The following is a 22145-nucleotide window of genomic DNA, read 5'->3' on the forward strand; positions in this document are numbered from 1 at the left end:
CATTTAGGATGGCTCTGATCAAAATGGTAGCCAAAGAATTTAACTCCTGCTCTTCACCCCATTTCAAGTCTAGCTAGGTCAGCAAGGACATTATCATGTCAATTCTTTTGGATTCTCCTCTTAGAAGACAGACTTCCAAAGTCAGTCCCGAGTCGAATGTATATGTACAGAATAAATCAAAGCTAGACCAGAACATGAGATTAACACACGTGAAGAGGAATTCTAGGGGAGATTATACACAAGGAAATCAACAGGCCCTACATAAAGAGAATTCAGACAGACTAAAAAGCAATCTGGGAAGTGGCTGAAGTATAGAAATGAACTGTTATTTTCAACACAATAAAGTTATAAGAACAACCCTTTTTCTTAAAAAAAAAAAATGACAAATAACTTAAGTCCTCACCTCATATGCACCAGGATGCCATATGGATATCGGTTCTAATCCCGGCAGCCCCGCTTCCCATCCAGCTCCCTGCTTGTGGCCTGGGAAAGCACTGGAGGATGTCCTGGGGCCTTGGGACCCTGCAGCCACACAGGAGACCTAGAAAAGGCTCTTGTCTCCTGGCTTCAGATTGGCACATTTTTGCTCATTGTGGCCACTTGGGGAGTAAATCAACAGAAGGAAGATGTTCCTGTCTCTCCTCTCTATATATCTGACTTTACAATAAACACAAATAAATCTTTATATATATAAAAAAAGAAAACCTAAGTAATCAACTATTACCCTGAGTTCCTGTTCCTCCAGTCAGCCTGGAGATAGAGGCCACACAGGTAGAGCTGCAGATAGGTAGCCTGGTGGGACAAGAATTAGCTTTCACAGGGGCTGAGGCACAAACAGGCTTCGCTCTGTTCTATTTTACTTTAGTCTCTGCTGAGTTATCTTAGTGGCCAGCTAATCATTGGACAAGGATTTCCTGCAACTCCTGGAACTAGTGCCGGGTTCTGTGAACATGTTGAGGCATGTTTTCAACACTCAAGTTGCTGACTCTGCGTTACTCTTCACTTCCTGCTGGTACGGACCTCAAGATGAACCAGTGTGCTAGTGCCTAGGATCTGCTCAGGTCTTTCCTGAGCCCGGGCTCAGCTGTGGAAATGTACAAGGCCTGTGCGTGTGCATGATCTTCTAGAAGATGCTGTAACCTATTACAAAATCACTTTTGTTCCCCCACCCTTTCCTAAAACTTTCTGGTTAGCTGAAAATGTTATCCACGGTCTCAAGCATGTGAGAAGCTAATCAATGGTGATTAATGCTATTTTTTAAAAAAAAGCCCTGGGGGAAGAAAAAAAGATTTTTTTTCTGCACCTCCAGCTTAGGTGAAATAAATAGTCTTGTAGATGAGGTCTGTCAGATGAATAAAATAGCGAAAATGCAAAAATGAGCTCCAACCCCATTCTGTCTGTTCCGATGGCCGCCAGGCTGTAGGATTTCCCTGTGATTGCAAACTGTAGGTTTTTAAGGCTACAGCAGAGCTGGGGAGCAAGGATGGGAACAGAGCAAGTGAAAACACCACAAAGCACATTGCTCTTACCATCATGCAGCTGCTTTTCTTGAATAAATGTTCCCTGGATTACCACAAGCTTTTATTTCACTTCCAGAGTTCTGAAGAAGTTGATTCTGCCAAGGTTTTTATTGTTATTACAGAAAGACTCTGTCCAGGGCTTAGCTCAGCCAGCCTCTTTTGTTTGTTTGTTTTTTTGTTTTTTGCTGATGTTTTATTTTAAGAGCATGCTTTTCAGTGATTAACTACACTTCTAAAGGTTATTCTGGAAACTTGTAATTAAATGAGAAAACAGCTTTGCAAAAACAAATTTTCTCATAGGGCTAAAACAAAGACACTGGTATATGAAGGCTCCCAAGTTCTGTGGAGCCTATGCTAAAAAAAAAAATCACAAACTCTTTAAGGTGAAGTCAAAATAGCACAGAATGTCAGGGTCAGCAGGGGCTGGGGATACACTGCCTTGAGGGAATCAGAGGCTAACATGTCAAGGCACTACTGGTCCCAAAACAACCTTCTCAGCGATCCATACAGGGCTCCTGAAAAAGTTCACGAACATGCATTTGAAATCTGTTCATTTTTGGTGATAAACAATTTTGAAATACATGTGATTCTTTTCACAATTTACTTACTCTATGAATTTGCTGTAGTCTGTGGATTTCAGAGTTGCTGTACACCAAAATAAATTTTTATGTTTTAATTCAACTTTAGATGAACTTTTTAAAGGAACCTCATATGTATTCACTGTGCCAACAGGTCCCGTCTTCTCAAACAGAAGAAAAGGCCCAGAGGTGGACAGGCATGGTAATGGGAGACTAATCCTTGATATTTTGTTTCATTAACTTTGGAAGGTACCCACTATATGCTAAGTACAGAGAATGAAAACTCAATGTGATACAGCCCCCATAGCTTTCAACATAGTAGAAGGGGTAGGTTTGGAAACAACTAATAACAGGAAGCGCAATAAGCTGAAAGGCAAGTGGTGTGAAAGGCAGACAGAAGAATAGAAACAGTGAATTCTTACTGGGGATGAGTGGGTCTTTCATAATCTGGAAAGGGTGACATCAGAGCTGAGACTTAAGGGAAATCAGATATAAGTGGTAAGGGGGAAGGGAGCAAATTCCTGCAGGAGGGAATACCAAAAGGCCCTGGCAAGCAGCTGAATGTGGGTGGGGTAGAGGACAGAGAGTTAAACATAGTCAAAAATAACTTAAGGGTTTCCAAGAGGGTTGATGAGATGGTAGAGATGGTATAAAAAAAAATGGGGAGAAAACAAACCCGGAAAGAATCAAGATGGCAGAATAGGGTAAGGACACGTTTAAACAGACAGAAAAACATTTAATCAGGATGAAGCAGAGAGGACATATTTCAGGAAATAGTAGAGGACAGAACAACACCAGAGGGGTACCTGGAGACTGACAGACACAGGAAAGCAGCAGACACAACGGTGTGGTGTTGCAGTAACTGATACTCCAGCGGCATTCAGCTAATGGCGATCTGAACTCCACCAACAGCCAGAACTCCATCAGCAACCAGGTGGGAAGGAACTGACTGGGAGCTTGGGAGGTGAGCCCAGACAAAGAACTGTCCGTCTTGCTGGTCCGTTTGATTTGACCAGGAGCAGAGACAGAGCAGCAGCTCCCAGACGGGCAGTGCGAGAACAGGGTGGATTTCACAGCCCATTCAGCCCCCTAAAGCCGAATTGGGCGCCATTTTGCTTAAAGAGACATAAGCAAGGGAAAGGACTGAGCATACGCTGAGCTGGGAGTGAACTCATTTCTGGCTCAGTGAACTGCACCAACATGACATTCTATAGGTTCCACCCAAGACAGGTCCAGGTAGCCCTTGGACCTGATGGCCAGCAGATCAAGAACTCCAGTAGTGGTAGGTCATGCGCCATTTTGCACACTGTTGCAAAAGCTTTAGGACTGCAGGGGACAACAGTAAACTGTGCATGTGCTGAGCTCGCAAGAATTTACTGTGTTCCGTTGATTGCACTGGTCCCACAGGAAAATAATACCAACTGTGGCATTGTATGGGTCAAAAATAGTTCCGTGTGGCATCCAGACCTAACAGTCAACAGGTTCCAGCAAGATCAGCACCACGAACAATCTAGCTATATAGGACACCTGGTGTCTCCCTAATCCTGGGACCTGCTCCAACCAGAAGGGGGAGAAAGGTTGTACAGACAACGGGGCAGCCTCAGCATGGGATCACAGGAGGTGGAGAGTGGTGAGCCAGGAGTTGGGGCTATAGAGACCATGGAGGAAATCTAACATAAGAACACAGACCTGGAACTTGCTGGAGGGAGTGGCACAACTGTCTGCAAACAAAGAGCCGTGTACCAACCGCAATAAGTAAAACCAAACTGCAGACCTGTGGGTGACATAGCTTAGAAACCTGCCTCAAGGAGAAGACTCTGCTATCCAGAAGTACAATGACCAAGAGCAAAAGAGGAGACTATTACTGAAAACTCCCCTGCAAAGGAGCAAAAACCTATACCATCCGTTGACTGAGGAAGACATTGAGAATATGGGGGACACAGAATTCAGAAAACTAATTTTAAAGCTTCTGATCAAAAATGAGAAGCACATACAAGAGTTCAAAGAATTTAAGGAATATTTTACATAAGCAATGGCAGCAATAAAGCAAATCAAGGCTGATATATCACATATTAAGAACACAGTAGAGCAAATTAAAAGTACAGTGGAGAGTCTCCAAAATAGAATGAAGCAGGCAGAAGAAAGAATCTGAGTTTGAAGATATTTCCTGTCACCAGGGGGAAACAAACCAAAGGCTGGATCAAGCCAAAAAAAGTATTCAAGAATTGAAAGACACTATTAAGAGGCCAAATATAAGAGTTATGGGAGTCCCAGAAGGTGCAGAAAGAGAAACTGGTTTTATACCTTAGCCCACAAGCGAAACTGGAGACCAGGAGGGAGCACAGGTCACACCAAGCTAGGCTCTTGCACCTACTGGTCTGCATGAGCCAGGAACGCTAAGCCACAGTGTCTAAGGCAGAGGTCGGGACAGGTGAGGGGCTGAGCCAACCACTGGCATGCGCGTGATCTAGGACTGGGAACAGGCCCAGTTGGGGAGCTAAGGGGACAACCCTAGCTGGATTGAGGTTCCCACCAAGGGGTGTGTGACCTGGAATGGGGGCTGCGTTCTGCTCGGGAAATGGTTGTAGTCTCCCTTGGCACAAGTGTGGGCTGGGATTGGATGTACCGAGCCTAGCCAGACTCCAACACCCTCGTGTCCTGGAGGACTAGTGTAGATGTGGGATGGACTAGGCAAGGTCTCAACCCCCTACTGAGCCATGTGTGAGCCATAGGTGGGTATGGACGAGCCATGGCTGGGCTGAAACATCCAAAAGCAAGGGCCAGTTTGGGTCGAAGGCCAGTCAGGAAAAGCCACTGTTCCTGCTTTGACAAGAGGTGGACTAAGTAGGGCTGGCTCATGGACCCACTGGTCTGTGCAAAATCTGGCATTGGGAGAGGTCCTGATGGAGGAGCCTGGGCAACTACTCTGGCAGAACAAAGACCCAGCAGTAAGCGCAAGAAACATGATAGGAAACAGCCCAGAACAGGCCATGGAAAGTTACCCACTGGCATACATTTGGCATGGGTCGGGGGAAGATGAGGCTGAATCTGTTCCACTGGCAAATCCAAGCACCAGAACAGTGTAGGTCGAGCCAGTTTCGGTCGCAACAAAAACTAGTGCACAATATGGAATGCCAAGGTGAGGTTGCCTGTACCAGATGTGACAACAGCACCCAACCAGCTCCCGTGAGAACCATGAAGGGAGGGAGCAGAGCTGGCAGGGGAATAAGGGGTGGTTCTTTTGCTGGACAGCTACTCCCACTGGAGAGCATGAACTGGGATGGGGGCAGACCAGACTAAGCAGGGCTACAACACCTGTACGCCTCAGGTGGACTAGATCAGGGAAAAGCCAGGCTGGGCTGATTATTCCTACTGGTGCAAACAAAATTAGAGTGGGCGAGGGTTGTTTGGGCTTAGCCACAGCATCAGCTGGCAGAAGCTGGCACTGGGGGCTAGTTCTGTCAAGTCAAACCACAGAACCACCTGGAGAGTGCATAATCCGGGAGTGGGAGAGGCCTTGGAGGGAAATAGTGGGCTCATCCCTCTTGGGTTACCACTTCCATGGGAGGGCATGAAAACCAGGACAGGGGCTGGGGTGGAATGGGGTGTGGGACAGACTGGACTACTGCTACACATACTGGTAAACCAGGGTAGGGGGTGGGCCTGGTGGGGGTTATTGTGGGTCGCTCCAACTAGGCTGCAGCTCCCACTTGTTTATGTGATGGCCGAGTATGTGCTGGGCAGAACCAGGCTGGACTGCAACACCCTTTGGTTCCAGTGGAAGTTGGGGCTGAAAACAGAATCAACCCAGTGATCACTACCACCAGCTGATCGAGGCGATGGACTATGCCGGGCCCTGTACTTGCTAGTACATACAAAAATCTGGTCTGAGAACACCTCAGACAAAGTTTCTTTGGAGATCCTTCCAATCGAAATGCTGGACTCAGAACCCTAACCAAGAACAGAGAGAAGACAGAACAGGTCGATCAACCATCTCAGCTATGTGTTGGCAGTGAAATACAGGGCAAACAGAGACTCTATGATGGACTATGTCAATCAGTGGATTCTTCAAAGACCTCATAGTGCTTGGAGTGGCAAGATTGGCAGCAATTCATAACTGGTGAACTATCAAAACCACTTGAGGAAGAACCTCAGAGCATATCCTACACCCGGGACCTGGGGAGGGCAGGAAATTGTGTGGGCCTTCTCGCTTAATACCCCCCTTTAAACATGAAGGAAACAATCTGGAAATAATAGTCTTACCCGCTTTCCTATAGCCCTTTAACCTTTTTACCCTAATTAACTATGTAAAGATTGTCAAAAATATAACAATAAAAAAGTAGAGAAACTGGTTTTACAAATATATTTAATGAAATAATAAAGGAAATGTTCCCTTATCTAGAGAAAGAATTGGGAAACAAGATCCAGGAGGGGCACAGAACTCCCAACAGGCTTGATCAAAAGCGATCTTCACCAAGACACATGATCATCAAGCTCTCTTCAGTCGAACATAAGGAAAAGATTCTTAAATGTGCACGTGAAAAAAATCAATTGACATACAAAGGAATGCCAATTAAACTCACAGGAGATCTCTCACAGGCCAGAAGAGAATGGAGTGACATATTCCAGATCCTAAAAGCAAAAAATTGTCATCCCAGGATAACATATCCAGCAAAGCTTTCTTTTTTCTCTGAAAATGAAATAAAATTCTTCCACAGTAAAGAAAAGTTAAAAGAATTTTCCTCTTTCGAACCTGCCCTACAAATGATACAGAAAGATGTTCTCTTGACACAGAGAAGAGGAATATCACCAAACAAAACCAAAGACGAATGTGAAGAAGATCCCAGTAAAATGACAACAGAAGACTAAACCAATGAACAACCCATTCCTAAAAGGACAGGAGCAAAGTACCACCCATACATATTAACCTGAATATAAATGGCTTAAGCTCAATCAAACATCATAGATTAACAGACTGGATTAAAAAAACAAAACCCATCTATTTGTTGTCTAGAAGAGACATATTTCACCAAAAAAAATCAGCAGAAGCTATATCTCATGGATTTTCATGTTTTTGTCTTTGTTAGTTGTATCTCTTCAAAACAGTTTCTTCTGATTAAATTATTCAATGGCTCATAGCTCATACAGTAGCATCATTTTCTTCAAGAAGGTTCTTGATTTTCTTTTCCATTTCTTCAATGACACATTAGTCATTCAGTAGCATGTTATTTAACTTCATGGTGTTGTTAATTTCTTTTTTCTTCTAGTTGTTGATTTTGTTTTGTGGCTTTTCATTTAAGGGGATGTATAGTAGTTGTGTAATGGAGACTGTCATATCTAGTAACGTGTTATTCAACTTCATGGCACTATAAACTTCCTTTTTCTTCCTATTGTTGATTTTATATTGTGACTTTTCATTTAATAGGGATGTGTGGTGGCTGTGAAATGGAGACTAACATATCCAGATGTGATGATACAACGTAGTATGTATCTGTACTTCCAGACAAAGATGGACTTACAATGAAACTGGTTACTGTATCTTGACAATAGGATGCTGGACTCTCTGCCATAGTCCATGCCCACAATGATGAACATATGACTGTGTAGGAAAAACTATTCTTTAGCAATGATATAGAGGAACTAGTTGGGGAGGGGGGGTAATTAGGGCAGGATAAGGGAAACACCAGGATCCTATGGAACCGTAGCATAAAATGATAATAATAATAATAAAATGTAAAAAAGAAAAGAAAAGAAAAGAAAAGAAAAGAAAAGAAAAGAAAAGAAAAGAAAAGAAAAGAAAAGAAAAGAAAAGAAAAGAAAAGAAAAAAGAAAATATGGGAGTGGGCAGGGAGATAGGAGCCTGGTCTGGCCCAGCACACGTAACAGATTTACATGATAAAGGGAGGATGAATTTTTAAATAAAAACTGAAAGGGAAGTTGGCCCACACAGAGAATTTGAAGAGGCATGGTAGAAAGCAGATTGGTGAGCAGAGCCTAAGAAGGCAGGGCAAATGCTGAAGATCAAAGGCTCTGAAACAGCCTAAAACATGCTCTCATCTGCTTCCTCCTGGGTTCATACTGCCCTGTTTTTCCCTGATCTCTACCTCTACCCATCTATACATTTACCCTTTCCCATCTTCATATCTCTTCTTCCCTTTGCCATGCTTGCTTTTCTGACAATCAAGAACTCAGAAAACTAGGTAGTATGGAAATTCCTCAGAAATCTGAAAGTAGACCTCCCATATGACCCAGCCATCCCACTCCTGGGAATTTACCCAAAAGAAATGAAATCAGCATATGAAAGAAGTATCTGTACCCACATGTTTATGGCAGCTCAACTCAATAGCTAAAATATGGGATCAACCCAAAAGTCCAACAACAGTGGATCACTGAATAAAGAAAATGAGATATATAAACATGATGGAGCACTACTCAGGTCATAACAAAAAGAAAAAAAATGGACCTGTCTTTTGCAACAAAATGGATGCAACTGGAGATGATTATGTCTAGTGAAAGAAGTCAGTCCCCAAAGATCAAATATCATATTTTTACCATTGTTTGTAGTAACTAATATATAGGACATTAAAAATTTTAATGTGGAACCAATGTTGTGGATTAGCAGGCAATACCAGCAGCCCATGTAGGTACTGTTTGGGTCCTAGCTATTCCACTTCCAATGCAGCAACCTGCTAATCTGCCTGGAAAAGCAGTGAAAGATGGCCCAAGGGCTTGGGCACCTGTTAATCTCACGGGAGACCCAGATGAAGTTCCTGACTCAGGGCTACCAAATGCCCCAACTCTGGGCCTTGCAACCTTCTGGGGGAAATGAACCAGCTATGTAGAGTGAACTAGCTGGGGGAAATGAGCCAGCTGAAGGAAGATCTTTGTTTCTCCTCTTCCGTTTTTCAAATAAATCTTTCCAAAAATTTTTTTTCACTATATGTGAGCTAAATTGACATCTTGAGATTTAATTATTGTTTACAACTCTTATCTATATTTGAGAAATAGTAGCTTTCTATTTACTACTCATTGAAATCTTTATTTAGTGGAGGATTTAGCTTGTGATTATAAATTGAAAGTATATCATCACAAAAATTAGAAATAGGAAAAGGAGGAAGGAGACTGGGAATTGAAATTGAAGAAAAGGAATTTGAAAATTGAATAAACAAACAGGAGGGAGGGAAATGATCTTAAAACTGTTAAATGAAATGAAATGTTAACTGTATATAAGCAAATAAATAAATTTTAAGAGGAAAAATAGAAGATTGGACAATAATTCTTAACATTTCAATTTTCACACTGCAAATTGCTAGTTTTCATGAATTTACTCAAAAAGTTATATCCTAGCAATGCTAGGTTGTCAAATAGCGCAAAATACCTCAATCTATATACCAGTATGAACTCTGATTCCCTAAAAGAAGAGTGTCATTTTGAGACATATATTGGAGAATCTTAACCAAAGGGTTATCATCCAGCCAGAATGGACATCATAAAGGTCTGCTTAACTGCCTTGTGTAGGCAGTGATGCAACACAAGAGGCTGTACCTGACAAATTTCAGGGTAAGTCAGCAAAGGAATTAACCAGCTCAGCTGGCAAGGGATCACATTTAAGTGGTAAGACCCTTGGGTTTTCAGCTAGAAAAATCAACTAGGCTGTAGGTAACTATTTGGCTACCAAGAATACAACATTTCTTAGAGATTTCAGTCAATTCATCTAACTGACATAATACTAGTTCCAGTGACAAATGTAATACAATATTGGGTTATTTCTGAGTTTCCTTTAAAGGGATGCTTTTGAAAATTTCTTGCCTTTTAAGTACATTTTTATTGTAGTGGTGGTTTTCACTTGGGTACAAATTGCTGCCTGCTGTCTGTTGATTGAAATACATTTGAAATCTTCCATGGAGAAACTGGGTTTCATGTACAAACTGACCAGAAACACACTTAACACAGACCATTTCACCTCCAAAATGCTGCCTCTTTTTGCTTTGGATAACTCTGATCCTTTTGGAGAACTGGAAAAACACCCAAACATCTTTTCAGAAAAACAGAAAAAGAGACTAGATTTAAGAAGACAGTCTAAATGCCTCTGTGATTAAAAAAAAAAAAATCAGTACTCAGAAGTTGTCACAATTGAAAAGGCTATTATCTTTGTTGATAAGGCACTCAGAAAGGGTAGCCCAGCATGGATGGAGAAAACTCTTTGGCTGGCTATAAAATTCAAGACTTGGGGCATTTCTTTTACAAACTAAGATGGGACTCACATTGATTCTGCATCCAAAGGGTTTTTCTAAACTTTTTTTAAAAAATAACAAACAACATTTGTATTTTTTTTCTACAGTACACTTAACACAAGCAGACAACATAAGCTGACCAACCAATCCAGACAACTTGCTCCTGCATCTCACTTCATTTTTCCATGTCCAGAGAGCACATGTTCTCTCTCATCTGCCTGCTGGTCAGTTATCTCTGAATAGATTGCCAATAGAGTGGGTCTGAAGAGAACCTCCTATTTCACCTTTAATTTTGGACACTAAAATCAAACTAAAAGGCTATAATGTTCAAATACTGATCTTGTGGGACATGCAGAAATAAAGATGCTGGAATAATAATCAATTAAAGTGATTACTGTATTAACTGGTTTTATCTAACATTCAGCAAGGTGAGGGAAAAAAAGGAAGAAATACCTCCCATCCCTGTTGAAAAATGATCTAGGCTAAGAAACTCTAAGATTTAGTTTCTAGTCCTACTCTACCACTTGCACTGGTATGTTAACTTGGAGAACCAACTGTACTTCTCTGGGCCTCACATTCTCTACCTGGAAACAGAACCAAGTATTTTCAAAACAGCAAATTATGATTTATCAGCAGTTTGTGAAATATGACAAATGTATAGTGGGTTGCAATCACTATTTTTTAAAAATGAAATAGAACAGGGACAAGTATTGTGGCCCAGCAGGTAAAGCTGCTGCCTCTAATGTGGGCATCCTACATAGGTACCAGTTCAAGTTCTAGTTGCTTCACTTTCAATCCATCTCCCTGGGAAATCCACGCACCTGGGAAAACAGTAGAAGATGGTCCAACTACTTGGGCCCCTGCCACCCAGGTGGGAAACCGGGATGAAGTTAGAGGCTCCTGGTTTTAGCCTGGCCCCGCCTCTGCCATTGAGGCCATCTGGAGAGTGAATTAGTGAATGGAAGATCTCTTTCTCTTACCCTCTCATCAATACTGCCTTTCAAATAAATAAATATATATTTATATATATATATATATATTAAATATATATGTATATATACATTTTAATGACACTGAGTAAAAAGGAAAATATTGGAGTATGCCACACATAATAATGATATGTATTACAGTATTTCATGAAATGTGTATATGTATACCAGGCAATGTACTCTTCTTTCTCTTTTAAGTATTTTTTTCATTCTTATTATTTAATTGTACATTAATACAGAGTACAAAGTGATAATTCGCCTCATATTCAATGTGAAAGTATCATACTAGGTTAGTAACTGATTTAGAACCTGTTATCTGACCTCGCTACAACCCTCTTTTCTCCCTCCTCTTCTGGCCTCTCACTGTCACTATCCTATATTCAGATAATCTTTTTAAGGCTTCCACACATCGTAGAACATGTAGTATTTGTCTTGCTGTGTCTGGTTCCTTTTACTTAACACAAATTCCATCACAAAATGTGTTTTTCACCGTTTCTGTGATAAACAAAAGTTTTACAGACATTTGTCACATGTAGCTGTCTAAATGAATAAAAACAAAATAATTTAGTTCCTTAGCTATACTACTACCATTTCAAAAACTCACTAGCTACATACAGTTAGTCGATATCATATTGAACAGCACAACTACAGGATATTTTATCATCTGCAAGTTCTCAGGGGGTGACACTGCAGCAAAAGAGGTAAAGCTGACACCTGTGGTGCTAGTATTCTATATGGGCATCAGTTTCAATCCCAGTTGTTCCACTTCCCATCCAACTCCCTGCTGACTTGCCGGGGAAGGCAGCGGAGGATGGCCCAAATTCTTGGGCCCTTGCCACCCATGTGGGATACCCACAAGAAGCTTCTGGTACCTGGCTACCTGGCTTCAGACCATCCCAACTCTGGTTACTGCTGCTGTTTTGGGAAGTGAACCAGCTAATGGAAGATTTCTCTCTCTGGTTTCTCTCTCTCTCATCCCTTCCTCCCTCCCTCCCTCTCTCCCTCTTACTTCTTTCTGTAACTCTGCCTTTCCAATAAAAATTTAAAAATCATGAAACACTGGGAGTCTTACTAGATGGTTATATTCTAAGAGCTTTTCTTTTGGTTTTGTAGGAGATGGAGGTAATGAGGAGTTGTCAGGAATATTCCAATCTCTAGCAAGAGACAATGAGTTCACTTCTCTCTTGTCTTAAAACAGCGTGCATATGAATTTCTAAATAAATGAATCAATTATGCCTGTCTGTGAAGATGTAGAAGAAACACCCTCACAAACATTCACTAAAGGAAAAGAGAACCAGATAAGGTATCATAAAAGCATAATCTAATTGAAGATACGAGCCTCTGGGGAGAAAGAGCTAATAATAAAAGGTAGCATTCAGGCAAGTGTTGACAATAAATAAATATGAGAAGTAAGGAACACTGCAGTCAGTAGGAAAGACTTCAAGGAGGAAGTAAGATTTGAACTGATTCTTAAATTATTGTATGGCTTTGGATGAGCAGAGATAAGAGAGGAGAATATGCCAGATGAGGGAAACACCATGGGTAGGCAAGCATCACACAAAGGGGTAAGTTCTACGGAATACTGAGAAAGGAAATCACAAAAGTGCCATGGAGTGTGTAAAACCAGACACTAGGGTTTAACTCTCGGTAAGGCCATTAACAGTTTTAAGGTATTTTTCAAGTTGCCCTTGAAGGCAGTCCCATGAGAGAGGCTCAACGGGCATAATTACCTCTATTCAGAACAAAGTAAACCAAGTTTCATAGAAGTGAAATGATTTACCCAAGATTAGACAGCTGGTGAGCAGTGTAACCAGGATTTAGCTTGAGCTAAGTTTATTCTTCATCTAGCATTCTTCCCAATATATGTAGCTGTTATGAGAAACAAACAAAAAAGTGTATTAAAGGCACTGAAGGCAAGGTCAATGAGAAAATTCCTGCTATAGTGCAGGCATGAAGTATTGAAGGCAAGGCCGGAGGTGGCAAGAAACCAGATGCTCTGGTTATATAACATGCTATAAAACAAACTGACAATGTAGCATCCACTGTTTACAGGGGACAGTCAGAGTTAACAGTCTGAGGTCAGAACATTATCGTTATATTTAACTGGAATGATCTGAACTATCTCTAAAGGAATAAATATTAACAATATAATTCACATACTGTGTTCGGGTTTTTCCAGACAGCACCAGGCAATGTTTTGGACACAGTTCCTAAGCAAACAACGCTTTATATGCCTATGTGTTTTTAATGAAATATTTCTGCTTTCATAGTACTTATTTTACTTGTCTGTTTCAATTTCTATTTCTCAGAACTAACCGGTCATACGATCTCTTACCTCATCCCAATTTTCAGGAGAAAAGAGTGGTGCAAGAAAGATCCAGGGGTTAATGGCCCTGGAGGTTTTCCATACCATTTAGTAAAACTGCCAGCTTAGAGATTAATTACTTAATAATGATTTACTAGGATATGCCACAGCCAGACTACTTTGAACAGATCTCTCTGCTCATGTCACTAAACTGCTAAAAATCTTCCATTCACTTCCAAGATTTTTCCACCTAATAGGAATCAATTACAGACTCATCAAGTTGACATTTAAGGCCCTTTGCAATAGAGTACTTCCTATATTTATGGTCATTTTTCCTTCTTAGTATCTACTGTCCTCAGCAAAACAAATAATATGACACATTAGTCTGACCTGCGGGCATTTATGTCTTCTTTGCCCTTAAATCCTACCTCAAATTCTTGAATCCTTGCTCCATGTTCATTCGTTTAAGCCCCCACATCCTCTTTACGACACTAAGAACTTTATACTATAGATTAGTATTTTGGGGAATGTCATCTCTCTGCTATTGAAATGAATTCCTTGGACTCTCAGTCTATGTGGTGTTCATCTCTGTATCTTTTTAAAAAAGATTTATTTATGCTTATTGCAAAGTTAGATACACAGAGAGGAGGAGAGACAGGAAGGAAGATCTTCCATCCACTGATTCACTCTCCAAGTGGCCACAATGGCCAAAGCTGAGCCTATCCGAAGCCAGGAGCCAGGATCTCTTCTGGGTCTCCCATGCAGGTGCAGGGTGCCAAGGCTTTGGGCCATCCTTGACTGTTTTCCCAGGCCACAAGCAGGGAGCTGGACGGGAAGCAGGGCCACTGGGATTAGAACCGGCACCCATATGGGATCCTGGCGCTTTCAAGCTGAGGACTTTAACCACTAGGGCACCATGCTGGGCCCATGTCTGTATCTTGTACTAGCTCTGGTCATAGTGCCATGCAATAAGTTATCCCCTAAGGTCAAGCAAATGTTTATTGAATTAACAGGCACACTAAATTTATTATTATATAAAGTTATTCAATTAACTTTAGACATTAAAACTGTCTAAAGGCTGGCTGAGATGTACACCCAAATACCAACTTAATAGTCTTTCACTAAGGGCCTACCACATGATGACACTGTACTAGGCCCTGGGGATAGCAGCATAATTTAGCAGTTCCAAGTCTCATGGAAAAAGTGAGAAGTGAGCTCATTTTAATACATTATGGTTAGTGTCTACATAAGACAGGAGGCCTGAGAGAGCACAGAAGAAAAGTCATTAAACCAACTGGGGGCACAAAGGAGGTTTTGCGGGGGGGCAGGGGGGGAATGGAAGGGCGACAGACTCAGTCTTCAAGGATGGGTGAGAGTTAAGCAACAATGACAGTCAAGTTAGAAGAAGCTTATACCAAAACACAGAGGGCTGGGGGACTCAACCACAATGATGCCCAGTGGGAACTGGCATGGATTGATGACAGGTAGGTAGGTGGGGCCAAGGGATGCCAGTCTCAGTAGCCTTGGCAGCCCTGGCCAAGATTTTGAACTTAATCCAGGTTTCATGGAATCCGTGAAGGTTTTCCAGTATACCCAAGCTAAGTGTAGGTGTTCTGCAAATTGCAGAACAAAAAGTGGTATTCCAAGTAATTTTCTGTAAAGTAAATTTTAGTTTTCCTAACATTAATGATTCTATTTTAAAGAAAGAAGGCTGGAAGTGACTGTCTTTGTTGAGGAATGGGTTAAGGTTGATCCCTATCTTGCAGCATGCTAAATACTACAGCACCACGTGAAAGGTCAAGAATCCCTTGCAGACGCCATGCTCTTCATTGGGAGTACTTGCCCAGTTTTCTCCTTGGTTTACATCCACCTCACCCTCTTCCCACACCACAAGAATTTTCCCCATACCCTTTCAACTTCACACTTCATTAGTAAATGTTTCCAGCAGACATGGGATGTTTAAAAATCCATTACCTTCGAAGTAATGTAAAATTATATTGCCAGAGCAAAGCATTTAAATTACCTAAAATTATATGTGTGCTTTTACTTGCAAAACAAAAGATGTATTCCAAGTTAATCCTGGGTAAAATTTCTGCAAAGTTAACTTGACTTGCCAATGTTATTTTATGATCTTTTGAGACACAGTGTCCCAGAAAAAGAGTCTGTTTCCATCCAAAAAAGATAAAAAATCGCAATTAAATGGCTCCTCATTCCTGATGTGCACCCTATTTTGCAGACAGTAGGAAAATAAATACCTACCCAAAAAAAGCATGAAGGGTTCAGTCCACTGACCAAAGTCAAAATACTCTCTAATGTCAAACAGGCAATGAATCTCCACCTGCTAAACAAAAATCAGACCTGTTTTCATCTCTAACAACTCTTCATAAAATGGGTTTTCCTATAAGATGCTCAGCCATCGTTCCTTAATTGAGATAATTCTAAGTTTAAAAAAATTAATTTTTCTACTGCAGTGAGTCCATGCCTTGGTTACATCCAAGAAAAATGAGTGCTTATATCCACCAAAAGATATGATCAAAAGTGTCCACAGCAGCTTTACTTACAATACTCAAAACCTACAAAAACCCAGTTGTCTATAAACAGGAGAATGAATTAAAAATGTAGCATACCCCTAAAAAAACCCCTAAATTTCATAGATACTGTATGAAACCAAAAAAGGCAAACACAAAATAACAGGTACAACAGAAACATATCAAGATAAAGTTCAAAATCAGGCAAAACTAATCTATGATGGTCCTTCAGAGACCCATCACTGTGTTGTCAGCTCACCACCTAAAGGATCTCTTGGGGGCAAAGACTCTTCTGCTACTTAGCCTCTCTCGAATCCAGGAAATACACCTGCTTTTCATCGAAAACCTGGACATCACTCTCACCCTATCTCCACCATTAAATCCAACCTCCCTTCTCCCAACTCCAAAGGAACCTCACAAGACAGGCACACTTCTGTCCTCAAGTTTTTGATTTTTATCTATCACCCAGGGATAGCTTACAAGATCAACCTCTTCCATCACTTGATCTCACACTCTTCGTGGACAGCAGTTCAGTGCAGGGGTCTAATGGGTATCACTGTGCATCCTCGGCGATAGTCATGTCAGACTCCATCCTTGAGGCACAGTGCTTCCCCTGAGAAACTACTTCCCAGAGGGCTGAGCTTTATACACTCATTCAGGCAGCAACTCTGGTCTCAATATCTGGGGATCCCTACTCACGTCATGACTTATTCCAGTGCTCACTCCATTAGTACTTATAGTCTCTTATTAACTATTGCCCCTTGTTTCCTAAAGTTCATTCAGGAAGAAATCCATAAAGCCTCACGGATCACCTTACCTCAAATGCTGTTTCACCCCTACACTCTGGTGCCCATGGAATCTCTTCCGGACCTCACCTAGGGACAATGTCCCTCTTCAGCAGAAAGTGGCTAGATCGACTTTGTCCCCCCTCTTTCCTATTACCAAGAGGCCAGAATGATGGTTGCCGTGGTTATGGGAAGAGGGTGGAACTTGCTTCAAACCCAGTATGTCACTCTGACCTCAGAATGGAACCTGGAAGCGATAGCAGAAATACGGCCAGACCCTGAGGCAGCAGAGCCACTGCTGGACCAATTAATGGACACAAGCCAGCATTCCTCACCTAATAAGGACCAAAGTGACACCTGCTTCAGCTTCTGTGTCAAGGGGGGTTTAAAAACCCCTGCACATTTCTTTCTTCGCTTTTCTGTTCCTTTGTAGCTCCTTTCTCCACATCTGTCTTTCTGCTACACAGAGAAGAAAGGCTCAAGAACAGTTTCCTTGAATAAAGGCCAACTATATACTTTTCGATACTCAGCTGATGTGTTCCTTCATGGGCAGTCGGGGAATCTGTGATCAGAATAGCTGTTGCTCTTTGGGACAGAATGCTGGCTGGGAAGATGCAAGCAGAAACATGCTAAGGAGCTAGAACTGTCTATATCAGTCTCAGTGGCAGTCACACCTACATAAAAATTCATTCAATTTCACTGAACTATATATATATATACACACACATATATATACATACATATATATGTATATATACATATACACATATACACACGCATACATATACTCAAGCTTTACATGCTTCATTATCTACTTTAAGTGCAATTTAATTAAAGAAAGAAGAAAAAGGTATGTTTCCATATTAGGTCTATTTCTGGAACGGAACAACAAAATTCTGTTTTGTTATTAGCAAGATATACATAATTCGAAATGTGTTCCACTCCCGGTACAGACAGACACATCAAGTTTAAGTGAAAGAAATTACATGCTTTAGATATAAGGTTAATTTACCAGATTTTTCCATTTATATATATTAAAGATTTATTTCTTTTTATTGCAAAGACAGATATACAGAGAGGAGAACAGACAGAGAGGAAGATCTTCCATCTGATGATTCACTCCCCAAGTGACCACAATGGCTGGAGCTACACTGATCAGAAGACAGGAGACAGGAGCTCTTCCAGGTCTCCCACACAGATGCAAGGTCCCAGGGATTTGCACCATCCTCGACTGCTTTCCCAGGCCACAAACAGGAAGCTGGATGGGAAGCAGGGCTGCTGGTATTAGAACCGGCACCACTTTGACTAGAGATTCATGAATTCATTAATTGTCCTTTTTAAAAATATTCAGTTGGGGCTCAGCATTGGGACACAGCAGGTGAAGGTGCCATGTATGATTCCAACACCTCATGTGAGCACTGGTTTGAATCCAATTACTCCACTTCTGATACAGCTAATGCTAATATGCTTAGGAAAGCAGCAGAAGATGGTCCACGTGATTGGGATCCTGCCACCTACATGGAACTTCCACCTCCTGGCTTCAATCTGGTCCAATCTCCACCACTGCTGCCATCTGATGAGTGAGTGTACCAAAAAAAACCAGATTATCTTTCCCTCCCACTTTTCACCCTGCTCTCTCTGTGTGTGTTTGTGTGTGTGTGTGTGTGTGTAATTATGCCTTTCAAATAAATAAATCTTTTAAAACTCTGATTAAGAGGCTTATGTTATAGAACAGCCTGTAAAACCATCATCCGCAGCACTGGTATACCAAGTGGGCACCAATTCCAGTGCCTGGTGCTCCGCTTCCAATCCTGCTCCCTGATAATATTCCTGAAAAACCAGCAGAAGATGACCCAAGTACTTGGGTTTCTGCTACTAATGTTGGAGAACCAGATGAAGATGATGGCTCCTGGCTTTAGCCTGCCTGGTCAAGCCATGGTCATTGCAGCAACTTGAACGAACCAACAGACAGAAGAACAAATCCATCCTTCTTACTTTCCTTTCTTCTTTCTTTCCTTCCTTCCTATTTCTCCTCCTCTCTATAACATTGTCTTTCAAATAACTGAATCTTCAAAAATTAACTTAAGAGTTTTGAGTTAATATATAATGTTTTACAACTTTATAAAACATTTTTATTGCAAAGTCAGATATACAGAGAGGAGAACAGACAGAGAAGACCTTCTATCTGATGATTCACTGCACAAGTGGCCGCAACAGCCAGAGTTGAGCTGATCTGAAGCCAGGAGCCCAGAGCCTCTTCTGGGTCTCCCACGTGAGAGCAGGGTCCCAAGGCTTTGGATTGTCTTCGACTGCTTTCCCAGGCCACAAGCAGGGAGCTGGATGGGAAGCAGGGCCACTGGGACACAAACAAGCGCCCATATAGAATCCTGGCAAACAAGGCAAGGACTTTAGCCACTAGGCTACTGCGCCAGGCCATTTATAGTTTTTTTTTTTTTAATTTTCTACTAAAGCATCAGCTAATCTTCATCAGAGAAACAAATTGCATTTGTTAAAATAAATTAATTTAGTGTGTGGCATTGTGGCTCAGTAAGTTAAGCCATCACCTGCTCATGACACTGATACCCTATATTAGAAGGCCAACTAGGATCCTGGTTGCTTACTTTCGATTCAGCTGCCTGCTGATGTACACACAAAGGTAGCAGACGATGGTTGAGTACTTGAATCCCTGTCATACACATGGAAAACCCAAAAGGAGTTCCAAACTCCCCGTTTCAGCCTGGTGCACCCCTGGCTATTGTGGCCACTTGGAAAGTAAACCAGTAGATGAAAGACCTCTCTCTCTCTCCCTCCCTGTGTATGAGTGTGTGTGTCCTCCTTCCTCTCTATCACTCTGCCTTTCAAATTAACTGTTCAAAAAAAAAAAAAACCCACAGTAAATAATTAAGAGGCCATTAGGCTGATACAGCCCCAGGGTCCTTTGTTCATATTCACCACACATTTAATATCCAACCCAGTATAAACAGTACAATGAAATTTAACTTCAATCAATCAGAAACCACCAACTAACCTCTAACTAGGGACTTCGCACCTTAATCAATCAAATATTGTGTCTTACTTCAGCTAAAAGTTCAGGCTGTGAAGGCAAAAAACTTGTATTCTGATTGCTGCCCCATTCATGAATCAGTGCTCAAATTCCTTAGCATTTTAATTTGAATTTACCTTCTAAGCCTTAAAGAAAAAAAACCAAAGTAAACTGAAGAGAATGATGGTCTACCAATTAGGAGAGTAGGAGAGCTGGATTCTATTTCTGCTTTGCTATTTTATTACCAAGTGAGTTTGAGTGATTATTTTTTAGATGCATTTACTTATTTGAGAGGCAGAGACACACAGAGAGATTAAGAGACTGAAAGAGATAGTGCACCCTCTGGTTCACTTCCCTAATGGCTTCTAGGAGCCAAGTACTTCATCCTGGTCTTCCATGGGAGTGGGCAATGGCCCAACTACTTGGGCCATCTTCCACTGCTTTCCCAGGTGCATTAGCAGGGAGTTGGATCTGAAGTGGAGCAGTTAGGACTCAAACTAGCACACATATGTTATGCCAGCATTGTGGGCAACAGTTCAACCCATTATGCCACAATACTGGCCCCAAGTGGTTCTTTAAAGCACTCTAAAATTATCCTTCCTCATCCACAAAATAGAGATAATACTTTCCTCATAAAGGTGTAGTTAGAAGCAAATGAGAAAATGGTGTTAAATTATCTTGTAAACTTTTTAAAAATGTCAATATGGGCCCAGCACAGTAACCTAGTGGCTGAAGTCCTTGCCTTGCATGTGCTGGGATCCCATATGGGCACTGTTTCATATCCTGGTCTCTCCACTTCCTTTCTAGCTCGTTACTTGTGGCCTGGAAAAGCAGTCTAGGATGGCCCAAAGCCTTGCAACCCTGTACCTATGTGGGAGACCTGGAAGAATCTCCTGGCTCCTGGCTTCTGATTGGCTCAGTTCTGGCCACTGTGACCATTTGGGGCATGAACCAACAGACGGAAGAGCTCTCTCTGTCTCCTTCTCCCTGAAAATCTGACTTTCCAATAGAAATAAACAAATCTTAAAAAAAAAAAAAGAAATGTCAATATTCCCCCAAATTCAGCTTTTCCTATGAGCTTACACCTAGATGTGGCTAGTAGAAAATGTTCTTATGGCGCTAAGCTTATGCTCCAATTTCACACATCTTTCATTTCACCTGAGTTGGAATCAGCAAGAACATTTCAATTCTAACATCTGTGAGAGGCTGAAACAAGTCCACTTTCACAAGTACTGAATATGTTTCCTTGCTTTTCTCCAATTACAACTTTTAGATGCACCTATAGCCATGCAATATCCATTACATTCTGTTCAAATACATCTGGAACGTTGAAGCACTTCTGAAACATCTTTACAGCACACATGCCATTGTTGTCCCCCAGACTCCAAATGTCACAATCACTGAGACTCCGAAGGCTGTTCCCATTTCTAGCTGCTCTCACCCATCATGACCACTATAGCAAATTTCCCAAACATTCCTCATTTGCAATTTCCTGGAAACATCCCCCAATGCTCCTTCCCAGAGTCCCAAATGGAAGGTGCCTTTTTTGAGCCATCTTTTGAAGTTTATTTCTTTTGAGAGAAAGTAGTCAAGGCTAGAGTTACATCAAAATAATTCCTGTTACCATCTATTCTTTCCAGAGATCCAGCAGAAAGCCTCCAATTGGGGAGCACTGGTTTGAAAGGCGCTTGAAAGAAGGAAAACCTCTGTGATCTAGTTTCAAGCACCAAAGTGGTTCCTATTCCTGGAGATGTTTTTTAGCCTTCCAATGAAGCTCTTCACACTAGAAGGAGCCCACAAATAACAAAGCAGGCTAGAGAAGCCCAGTCCTAACCCTTTCCACATCTTTCAGAAGTACTAACTCAGGCAGCAAGTCCAACCAAGATTTCTTTGGATCTAATGAGCTGAGGAATTGGACCCAGTTTTACTAAAAGAAGGATGTGAAGCATCAAGAAGGGCCAAATGGGGCCAAGCACAGTAGCCCAGCAGCGGAAGTCCTCATTTTGCTTGCACCTGGATCCCATATGGGCACCAGTTTTAATCCCGGCCACCCTGCTTCCCATCCAGCTGCTTGCTTGTGGCCTGGGAAAGCAGTAGAGGATGGTTCAAGGCCTATGGACCCTGCACCCGCATGGGATACCCAGAGGAGGCTCCTAGTTCCTG

General features: G+C 41.6%; 1 protein-coding gene across 7 annotated transcripts in view; it reads right to left on the minus strand.

Annotated features, from left to right (window-relative positions):
- Nucleotides 1-22145, minus strand: part of ATG4A (autophagy related 4A cysteine peptidase) — a 67052-nt gene that overhangs the window by 25044 nt on the left and 19863 nt on the right. Inside the window, exons 1-2 of one of the 7 annotated variants that reach the window (XM_041000099.1) lie at nt 15886-15959; nt 13102-13190 (exon numbers count right to left, since the gene is read on the minus strand). The exons of 3 other annotated variants lie outside the window; for them this stretch is intronic. Coding sequence is in view for 3 of the 4 variants with exons in the window: in XM_041000095.1 (XP_040856029.1) it covers nt 15886-15898 (13 nt within the window). In the remaining variant the exon portion in view is untranslated. Of the gene's footprint in view, nt 1-13101; nt 13191-15885; nt 15960-22145 lie in introns of those variants that run through there. 3 more of the 7 variants (XM_041000095.1, XM_041000091.1, XM_041000092.1) reach the window with 3 other exon arrangements.

The sequence above is a fragment of the Ochotona curzoniae genome, unplaced genomic scaffold (assembly GCF_017591425.1).
Source record: "Ochotona curzoniae isolate NIBS_2020 unplaced genomic scaffold, NIBS_Ocur_1.0 scaffold_1852, whole genome shotgun sequence".
Classification (NCBI taxonomy): Eukaryota; Metazoa; Chordata; class Mammalia; order Lagomorpha; family Ochotonidae; genus Ochotona; species Ochotona curzoniae.